Here is a 10,905-nt window from a genome sequence, read left to right as displayed (position 1 = left end):
AGCACGAAAAAAGACATTCAAACCAACTTTACGAACCACGTAAAGAGATATCAAAGGCGGTAAAATTTTTCCAGCAGTCTGAGGAATTTCGGAAAGGCAACTGAAAGACAAATCTAACAATGTTTTAACGTTTTCCACACGAGTAAATGTCACGTAAATAAAACGTCTTTCTTTCCGTTACGTACCTTTTAACAAGTGCTTGAATAGAACGTAAAAACAAAATCAACTAAACAAAAGCTTCCGAGTCCTAATACATACGACATTAATATCCATCTACAATTTTGACTAGTATTAATATAATTATAACGCTCACGCTTACCAACTTATAGGTATTCATGAGTGAGTTGAATGTTTCATACGGTGACATACCAATAGAAGAAAGGACACACAATTACTGACGGTTCCAATAGAAAGAAACAAGGGCTTGATTTTATTCAGGGAATCAAATAGTCACCTATGCTGTTTTGACAATTAGAATGAACTTAATGATATTCTTTCGCGTTTGATTTCCGAACGAAATCTCACTGGTGCCAGATAGAATTTTTTCAAAGCTTATTGAGTCATCACGCCTGCAAGGAAAGAGACAGGAGATTCAGAAAACAATTTCTCTCTCTCTCAGTTCCTCTTAGTATGTGATGGCTCTGTCCCTACTCTCCAAGCAGACGTTTGGGTTTTGTCTTATTATTGGCGTGTTTTTAGGCTTTTTTTTATCGGGGTTTCTTTTCTGCACTGGAATTTTCCAACGCTAATTCCAGTGTAAAAAAGAAACCCCAATAAAAAAGCCTTAAAAACACGCCGAAAACCCAAACGTCTGCTTGGAGAGTACCTGCTCAGGGCTAGGTGAGAAATTCTTCTCTTCATCTGAACTCACTGCACGCCTTGTTTAAGTTGGAGCGTGTCAGTATCCTAAGGTCCGTGACACTGGAATTCTTGGAAGTATCACCGCCCAGGCTATACTGTCAAACGGATATGAAGCGCCTTTCACACAAAAAGGAGCTCTAAACATACTTTAGATTTCATGCGATGCGGAGAACTCCGAGAGACACAAAGCATATGGTGTCAGACGGAAAGATTTAGGGGGTGAAAATGAGTACGTGGAATGGTTACTACGACGCGAATTGGTATGTCACCCACGTTCTGCCTGTGGGATATAACTTCGGGGGTAGAACACAGGTATGAGCGCCATGAATACGGCTGCTAAAACTGTCGCGGTGTGTGGATGTCTTTTGACACAAGTGATGGGCCGTTATCATTATCCAATGTGCATCGTGGGGATGACAGTAACGTGAAACGTTTCCGTGTTTATCGGTGCTATATTGCAGGGAAAGGGGCGAATAATGCATTTTTGTGACACTCTACGGAGTGCTAGCTGCGATGGTATACACACGAAGTGTTTGGTCTCGTTTAGATGGAGATATAAAATCCTATCACTTTGTTGTGTGCTATGTTGTACATTTTGATCAATCAGTTGTTTCATCCATTGATAATACCTTTCGCATTGGATGTTTCTATATATTGTCCAGTTGATGTAGCCTCCTGTGCAGGCCTCCGGGCGGATGGGAGTTTTGATACTGCATTTTGTAGACTTTTTAACGCGTTCTTTTACCGACCATCCTACATACAACCAGCTGCCCAGAGAAGGTTTGTACCCGCCACATACAAGCGTTAAAAATTCTACAAAACGCAGTATCAAAACTCCAATCCGCCCGGAGGCCTGCACGTATATAGGCTATACAGTTAACGATCGCATTTTCAACGTAAATTTCGACTTTCCCTAGCGGCGGTGGAACCATGCAGGATGCTGACATCTCCGGTGAGAGTTAGCGGGAAGAGATGGACAGTTTTCAGGAGGAGGGGAACATCACCACCCCGACGACTGACTACGACCTGATAGAGGCGCTATGGAATTCCATCTACCCAAAACACTACGAGTGGGCCCTCATCGTGGGCTACATTCTGGTCTTCATCTTCGCCATTCTGGGCAACGGCTTGGGTACGTAGGTCTTTCTTTCTCTTTGTTTTTCTTTTTCAGCAATCTATCTCTCTGGCACAGGTAGTTAGGCCACAGCAAGTAATTTTATGGATGACATCAGCGCGCATGATGTGCTGTTCCCACTGAATCGAAACCATTTGTGCAATGATTGAAAACGTTTAATTTTCAAGTTGTATCAGTGACAAATGGTTGTTGTACAGCTGGCAGTAAACTTAGCACAATATAGGTATCATTTCTTGTTTAACAAGGTTTATGATGTCAAAATTTGAAAATGTAGGAATCTGTTTTTTTTAGCCCGCACTGTGTTTTTTCGCCCTATTGCATTAGATTTGGAGTCTGCGGACGATGTCATCCATAAAATTAACTTACTGTGGCCTTATCACATCTGATGAACACGCATGTAGCGCCACTACTTTGTGATACCTTTATGATATACAAATCGATTTATGTCTCAAATAACCCAGCTGTCTGAACAGGATTATTATATTTCAGCGAGACTTGGTCACGACTCCCACGATTCAGTGCCTTCATATATATACTATTACACCTTCCTGTCTGATCCTAGATCCTACAAACCCTCTAATATGTTCCGTATCTGTACACCCGCCCAGATTTCCTGTCTTTAATAATAAGAGTACCCTTGGCGGAAATGATGGGCTTATAATTGTGTAGGTCCTTGTACGAATCACTAACGCATCGCCGGCTTCATTGCCTGCCCGACCTGAGGGAGGATGGGGATTTGGATATCAAAGCTCCCCCATGAATCTGACAGACTGTGTTAGCATGCCTACACACATTTGGTAGGTTGGCCGTTAAGCGTATTTGGTGCTTATCTATATAGAGCCGTTTTTCGCTCTAAAACGTTTGCCAGCCGCAAGCAATTTAAAGGCATCCAGTGCAGTTTTTAGGGCTTGGAAACAGGATTTTTCAAAGCCAATATTCTAGTCACTTATCTACATACTGAGTTGAAACCACACTATCCTAATGTATATTGAGCATCAAAGAGCACAAATACTTAAAATTATGAAGGAAAATGGTTACTGGAAGGACCCTTGGATGATTTTAAGGTACCACCCATAAAGTAAAGGATCCATCTCGGGCTTGTTTCTGCAGTTTTAGATACTCGAAGTATGAAATACTGATTAAAATGTGCCAATGTGAAGCAGTTTGTGTCAATTTCATAAAGATTGCCTTAATCAGAATATTTCCAATATTTTGTTGCTCTGAAATCGCATCGGAACAACAAGAGGAAAATGTACATGTAGCAGTTAAATTTTACTCAGATTTGACTCAGCTTTAACTCAAATTCGACACTGGAGAGTCGGCAGAAAAGCAGGTTTATAAGTACGAACTTTTGATTGATATGCAAATATAAATGGAGACAATCTGACGAAAGGTAGTGGATGCTATCTGAAACGTCTGACCGTTTCCGAAATCATGTCCAGTTGCTTGAGTAACTGTTTTTGACGTATCTTATTACCTGGTGTGAACCTTCACCGACGTAAAACTACCGGTGTTTCGGTTTGCACTAAGAGGCGTTGACATGGACGGTTGGTACATTTGAAACTTTTTTCTCCTCCTGTAAAGGCAACCGACCTTCAGCCACAGACAAATTGACTCCACTTATGAGAACCATTCGCGCAGACAGATCACTCAGAAACATAGTGAGCGACGCTTCCGCCTCTTATTACTAAAGCTAGTCAATTAGCACAACCCAGAATAGAAATCAACTGCAGTTGTCTTCCTTTGAAGCAATGATAAGCTGCTTGTCAAATACTTAGTGGGAAGGTTTTTCGACGTGTCTAGAATTTTCCACGAGATCGAAATCAACCAGCTTATTTCTAAAGCTAGTCAATTAGCACAACCCGAAATTGCTACAACTGCAATTGTCTTGATTTGAAGCAATGATACGAAAGCTGCTTGTCAAATACTTAGTGGTGAGGTTTTTCGACGTGTCTGGAATTTTCCACGAGATCGAAATCAACCAAAACTAGGAATAAATGGTTGTGGGTGGAGGGATTATACGAGCCATCACAGGATTTGAAAAACTTTTTTCTCACCCCCCCAAAAACAGTTACTCAAGCAACTGGATATGGTTTTGGAAACTGTCTGACGTTTCGGGTAGCTATAGCATCCCAAACAATTGTTTCCCTCTGAAAGTGGTCAACATTCCGAAAACGGACAAAGATGTCTGTCGCCATGCCGGAATGTGGATGGCAGATAAATATGAAGGGATAAGATAAGGCGCTGATTTAATGTTTTGTCTTTTACTTTGAAACAGTGATGTATTTCATTCCTTTTATATGTGATGGTGGCTGTGTATATGTGATGTTCCCACTGAATAAAAAACATTTGTACTATAATTGAAAACTTTAATTTTTCAAAGTTGTTTCAGTTACTAGTATATGAATGTTGTAATAGTTGGCAGGAAACTTAACACAATGTAGGTATAATTTCTTGTTTAACAAGGTTTCAGTGATGTCAAACTTTGAAAATGTAGGAATGTCATTTTTTGACCCGCCTTGTTTTCTTTGGCCCTATCGCATTAGATTTGGAGTCTACGGAGGATGTCATCCATAACATTTACTTGCTGTGGTCGTAGTCACATTAAGAATAAAATTGAATAGACACACAGTATTAATGTCATCAGCTTTTGAGACGACTCACAAAATTTCGGACGCACTAAACGCATTATAAAGTTTAGTAGAAGCCACCTGAATAGCTATATGTCCCAATTATTTGCGTGGTATGAATATGGTTAGCCGGGGAGCATGAGATTGTGTCTTTAGCTGACCAGACAGGCGTTGTCTGATAGAAGAAGAACTTTATTGCACGACAATTGCACATGGTGCAATGTATGGCAAACTACATGAAGAAAGTAACAAACAATAAAATAAATGTGTTGAATAAGACGTTATGTCGAATAAAACCTAACATATCTTAATAACTCAAACAATAAGGGCTAACACAAGTCTTTGATAAAGTGTTACAATCGAGTGGGATAATCACAAGTTTCGGTATTTTTTCTAATAACAAAGCAGTCCTTTGTATAACTACCTATTTTTGCGTTGTGGGAACCATTACATGTAAATATATATTCAAATCTGTCTCCAACATCGGGACTCTTGAAATCTGTAGCACTTGATTCGAGAAATAGCTTGTTCCGTAAAATCAGTATGCTCTTAATCAGTCTAAAGTGTGTAGTGCATAGCATGTAATGTTACTGCATGTATCTACTGGACCAAAAGCAGAAACTTTAATCTCCAAACAGATCTTTCGGTGGCTGCAAAGACAGTATAAAATTGACCAGGCTGTATCTATTTGCCAGACAGTTACCATTTCCAACCCAAGGACTGTAAAAAAAGGTACCAGTAGTACAAAGAAGAGAGATCGTTAAAAACGAATAAGTATACACGCCAAAAATAAGCCGAAGCCAAAATCTCTGCTTGGAGAGTAAGACAACCTTCAAAACAACTCACGATGACTGCATGGCCATGGTTATTGTTGATAAAACGAATATTTTCTGTGCGAAAACCAAATTAAGATGCAACAAACCAGTTGGGAGAGAATAATGAATGAAAGACCTTTATTGTACGTTTGTGCTCTTACAGGCTAAGTACGTGGTATGAATAAAGCAAATTTTAAAGTAAACATTACAGTGACATCTTACTACAACTATTCAGACTAATGTGAACTACTTGTTCAACTTCTTCTAGCTTCTTAATGCAGTTTTAGATGTACGAACATAGGGGACTTATAATACATGTTTTTTCTGATTCCGTAAGGAATAATTTTTTCTGTTTTGTCTAAATGTCGAGGAATTACACCGAGGAAATCTTGTATTCAATTATCTACAATTGTATTTCTCTCAAAATGTCTCAGATTTGTTGTAAGTCAACGTAATACTCGGCATAAGTCAGTTAGGCCACAGTGATTTGATTTTATAGATGACATCCGCGCGCGCATTGATTTTCGCCTGTTCTCAAAAAAAAAAAGATCACCTCCTCCGAGATTCTGGCCTGGGTGCCATCCTTCGTAATCCATGGTAGCCGGCGACAATAGGGAGCCGCCGGCGGTAACAACGGAGGACGGTACCCAGACTACTGAAGCTCCACAGAACTCTAGAACTCTGTGCCGACTCATAAATGTCGCAAAAGGCAGGCATATGCCGGCTTGCCGCTATGTCCTACCGCAAATTCACAATCCCAGCTTTATATTCCTGTGGTACCGGTTTAGCAGCATTTTTTCCGGCTGGAGGATTTTTTTTAATTCGCCCGCGCGCACTAGTTTGGGGGTCTTCAGAGGACGTCATCCATAAAATTAAGACAGTGTGGCCTTAGGCACTATCGATCTTAGAGATGAAGTCATAATTCAAGTCACATATTGGGCAGATTCCCTCCCGAAAGTGCATGACATCAAAGGGAATTCCGGATCGGCCTAACGAGCGGCGGTTTTACGGGGTTGTGTGGGGGACGTGCCCTCTGCCACCCACCGGCTGTAATTGGGATCAACGGGTGGGAGTCGGTTCGTCACGACGGCTCGTCATCATGACCTCTGTATTTCGTGAAGGACAAACAACAGAAAACTGCTTCAGCAAATATGGTCAAACTTTTGCTAATCTTTTCTTGTGTTACTTAGGCCACAGCAAGTAATTTTTATGGATGACATCAGCGCGCGCATTGATTTTTGCCTGATTTTGAAAAAAAAAGCAAGAAATTCTATTGCCCTCTGACAGTGGTCAACATGCCGAAAATGGGCAAAGATGCCTGTTGCCATGCCGGAACGTGGATGGCAGCGGAATATGAAAAGAGGAGACAAGGCTCTGATTTATTGTTTTATCTTTTACTTTGATGCAGTGTTGCATTTTATTCTTTTATATGTAATGTTCACTGAATCAAAGCCATTTGTAAAATGACTGAAAACTTGTGACAAATGGAACGTTGAAATAGTTGGCAGTAAACGTAACACAATATAGGTATCCTTTCTTGTTTAACAATGTTTAGTATGTCAAGATTTGAAAATGTAGTTTTTTGCCAACCTTGCTTTTTTTTATATTTCCCTCATTTCTATGTATTGCACAATGAACAACAAAATGACATTCATCTTTAATTTTATCTAAATTACAAAATTGGCATCTGAATATGTGTCATTAATACAACTTAATGAGAATTCGTTCTGTCATTATGATAGAAATCGGTCGCCATGTTTCCGCTGATTCTTCATTAAGGTATTGCTGTACGAATTTCAAAGTTATCTATATCATAAAGGTATGTTTCCTGTTCATAACAGTTTTTCAATTCTTATCATTTCTATGCTTTTAAATTAAAGTTTTTCAATTTGATAAGAAAAGACAGCTTAGAATTGTTTCTAATACAACTAAACCACTCTTGTATATGCGTATCTTGTAGCCGATGGCGAAGTTGGTGTGTAAATATATCAAAACTAGCACTACACCTTCTCGATCGCATATAAAAGAGAATTTGGGACTGGCCACAGGCTATCCTCTGGCCTCCAAGTTAGACACCCTTTCCCATAGACGAAATGTTGCCTCTCTATCCCTCTTTTACAGATATTTTCATGGTCATTGCTCTGCAGAACTCACCCAACTAGTTCCACCACTCACTTTTAAGCGTTCCACTAGGTTCTCCACTAGCTCACACAACTTCACAGTCCAAATTCCTTGTTCGAAATCTTTTTACAGTGACAGTTTCCTTCCCCGTTCGGCCAAGCCTTAGAATTCCCTCCCTGACAAGTGTTTCCCACCAACCTACAATCTACAGGCTTTCAAATCAAACGTTCACCGCCATCTCTTGACATAGCCATGTTTCTCTCATATTTCAAGTTCAATGCCGTGAAGCGGTCGTATAGGCCTTGCATTGAATCATTCCTCAGACTATTTCATATCAGTGATACAATATTTATGGAACATCACCAGCAAGTTGATGTTAGCTACCTGCATGTAAACTCCCACAAGTGTACTAAACGCTCCATGGGGGCGCACCATCGGCAGGAAGAGGACCCTTCAGCTCGTTTGTTCTCTAGCTTCTGGCCTGATTAGTTCTTAACGTGCTGGGTGTGGATAGACTCACTGACTGACTGACTGATCGTGTGTACGTGTCTGTCTTTTCGTAGCATTTACATTTTCTTGCACTGAAATATATAATGATGTGGAAATAGATGATACGTATATTGGGCCCTCCTACAGGTTCAGTCAGTCAGTGCATTTTCAGGGCAGCAAAACTGGATTCAGTTCAACGTCAAATTTTTCTGGGCATTCTTTTAGCGTAGTAAGTTGAAGCAATCCTGTATCATAGAATACCAATATCTGTGAGGCATAAATGCGATGTTACTGGCAGAAAACGGTTGCTTGTTTTGTATCGTAGGCTAGTTTTCTAGCTATTCATGAGTGGTACTCCAATAAGAGATGCCACATGTAGCTTATTTTGGGGCTATTTCAAACGCTTCAATCTGTACGACAAAGGTGTGCTAAGAAATAGCAGTAAATGTCAACATCAGACTGATTTCCTCATCCAGAATATTTTTGCTTTGTCGCCCTGAAATTGCATTGGATGCCTTTAAAAGGCCGGGACAATAGATAGAGTTGCTGCTCAGTACGCGACTTAATTTCACTTGTCAGCGTCGCTTTTTCCTACATCATCAATTTGATTTCCGCTCACTTGGAGTCAAGTCTTCCCAAAAGACTGGATCTACCCACAGACGTGTAGTCAAGCCTCAATCAGGCACATCCGCGACAGCGGCTGAATAAAACATCAACCAATTAAGCTTAGTGGCGTCTGGAGTGCCACCGAGACACTCTGTTGGCAATTTCTTCTTTTTTGTTTTCCGTGCGAACGTTGACTAATCTTAAGACAGATTCTGATACAGAACTTGTAGTAAAATGGTTTATTCATACATTTCATATGTTTGATTGTTATGGTTGCCTTAGTGCTGAATTGTAGACTCTTAGTTCTTAAAACACGTTTTGGAAAAGGTTCAACTTCTGGAAAAGGTAAAGGTAAAGTTTCAACATATCGGTATCATCATATTCATGTCCAACTCCCATATCTGCCTACATAGGTCAATTTCTGTATACCCTATTCCATATGCGAGACCGGGCCATCAATACATGACCATATTGTAACTCATATATTGTATTCAATAGTAGTTTGTAGTATTAATTTCAAGAGCAATAAAGTTCATTCATTCAATCATTCATTCATTCATTCACATTACAATAAAATGTGGTAATAAAGGTGAGACGGGATCAGTAACAGTGGCAGGACCGTCACACTTCCTGCTCACTTTCCCAGTCACCTTGAAAAGGAGAGCTACTAGCTCAGGTCGGCTGAACGTAGCCGGAATCGTAACTTTCTCATAAGTGCACTAATTACTTCCCACTCTTCGACAGGAAGCCGGTCGATAAATATACCGCGTACGTAATGTACGGAATGACAACTAGTATAGTACGGCTCTCAGGAGAAGAAACTACCGAGGAAGAGATCGCAGGAGTTTTAGTGTTCCACACAGCTTCTTCTGACGCATAGAGAGGTGTAAAAAACAAGTCATAATCCTGGTAACGTTTCTGGGAAACAATAAAATGCCTGCATGCACTCCGTTTGTGCTGATAAATTTACGAATGTCGCATTCTGCGATAGTTGGTTATGACTGTATCGCAGCAGCAGTTTCTCAGCAGTTGTTTGGTGTAATAGCCTGCTGCTGCAAGGTACCGTACGAGATAACAGCCTTCAGTAGTTACTGCGAACGTTATGTTTAGTCCTCCCTGCCAAACACTTTGGATATCTTTCCTTATAAGCCCATGTCACAGATTCACGAATATGGCCTCAAGCATTAGCCGAACTTCGCCCAAAAATGGTTAGGAGTAGGTCGGGGGCAAGGTTAAATGTTAGTTTAGTGCTCTCAACACACCGGGCCGTGCAGCAATGCACCGGAGACTTTTTTCCAAGACTAAAGTTGTAATGCTACAGTTATGACCACCTACAATGTGTATCGAAATGCAAAATTATTGGGTTTACCTTCGCAGAAGGAAACATATTGTTCTCTTTCTTCTTATTATTCCTCTTCTCCTATTACAATAAGGTCAATGACCTGAACAAAATGACTGTCAACATGGTAACTAGTGCAGCAGCAGACACCATGAGGCACTGAGTTACATTATGTAGCAAGACAGAGCTGGAAGGGCTACTCACCATATATTAGTATATGAATGTGTTTGTGTAAGAATAAAAAGAGCAGTAGTTTGTTGTGCTAGACCATGTGAAGGTAAATATTATGCATTTGGTATGAAGATGTTACCTTTCTAGTGTTTCCTTCTTCTTCCCCACACAGTGTGTGTGGTTGTGGCCAGGAACAGCCACATGCGGACGGTGACGAACTATTTCATCGTGAACCTGTCGGCAGGGGACCTGCTGGTCACCATCATCTGTCTGCCGCCCACCCTGGTGGTGGACATCATGGAGACATGGTTCTTCGGAGAGACCATGTGCAAGGTTTTCTCGTACATGCAGGCAAGTACATACATGGGTCTTGTATGGAAGTATTGTTTTTGTTATGTCTGTGTATGTGTCTGTGTCCGTGTGTGTGTCTGTGTCTCTGCATGGCCCTTAAGACAAGTTGTAATGGACATGGTTGGATTCAGTCTGTCCAAGAGGGAGAGAGGCATTAATCACATCTACATCTGGTAGCGCTGGCTATTTTCACATGTGCTTTTTGTTACATGACCTCCTTGACAGCTGGAGTTGTTTCCCTTGTACGATAAAAATAAGACGTATAGACACCATGGTTAATGAGAAGAAGACACAGTCACCATCACACAGGATCTAAATATTTCATAGATGTCTGAGATCTCCGAATTCATTTGGCTTCTGAGAGACACCATGTATGCTTTTGTTCTA

At 40.6% G+C, this 10,905-nt stretch overlaps 1 protein-coding gene across 1 annotated transcript; it reads left to right on the top strand.

The window, feature by feature from the left end:
- The first annotated feature begins 1,785 nt into the window (after window positions 1-1,785).
- Window positions 1,786-10,676, top strand: LOC109466281 (orexin receptor type 2-like). Its single transcript, XM_019763988.1, has 3 exons — window positions 1,786-1,993; window positions 10,340-10,518; window positions 10,650-10,676. The coding sequence occupies exons 1-3, from the start codon at window positions 1,834-1,836 to the stop codon at window positions 10,674-10,676; spliced, it is 366 nt and encodes a 121-aa protein (XP_019619547.1). The 5' UTR covers window positions 1,786-1,833.
- The last annotated feature ends 229 nt before the right edge of the window (window positions 10,677-10,905 follow it).

This window comes from Branchiostoma belcheri, unplaced genomic scaffold (assembly GCF_001625305.1).
Source record: "Branchiostoma belcheri isolate BF01 breed outbred unplaced genomic scaffold, Haploidv18h27 scaffold162, whole genome shotgun sequence".
Taxonomy (NCBI): Eukaryota; Metazoa; Chordata; class Leptocardii; order Amphioxiformes; family Branchiostomatidae; genus Branchiostoma; species Branchiostoma belcheri.
Note: the sequence above shows the minus strand (reverse complement) of the source record. Positions and strands in the feature narration are given on the sequence as shown.

Coding starts and splice junctions, on each gene's coding strand:
- LOC109466281 (XM_019763988.1), top strand. CDS start 1,834: ATGGACAGTTTTCAGGAGGAGGGGAACATCACCACCCCGACGACTGAC. Junction 1,994..10,339: donor CATTCTGGGCAACGGCTTGG/GTACGTAGGTCT, acceptor TTCCCCACACAG/TGTGTGTGGTTGTGGCCAGG. Junction 10,519..10,649: donor AGGTTTTCTCGTACATGCAG/GCAAGTACATAC, acceptor GGTTGGATTCAG/TCTGTCCAAGAGGGAGAGAG.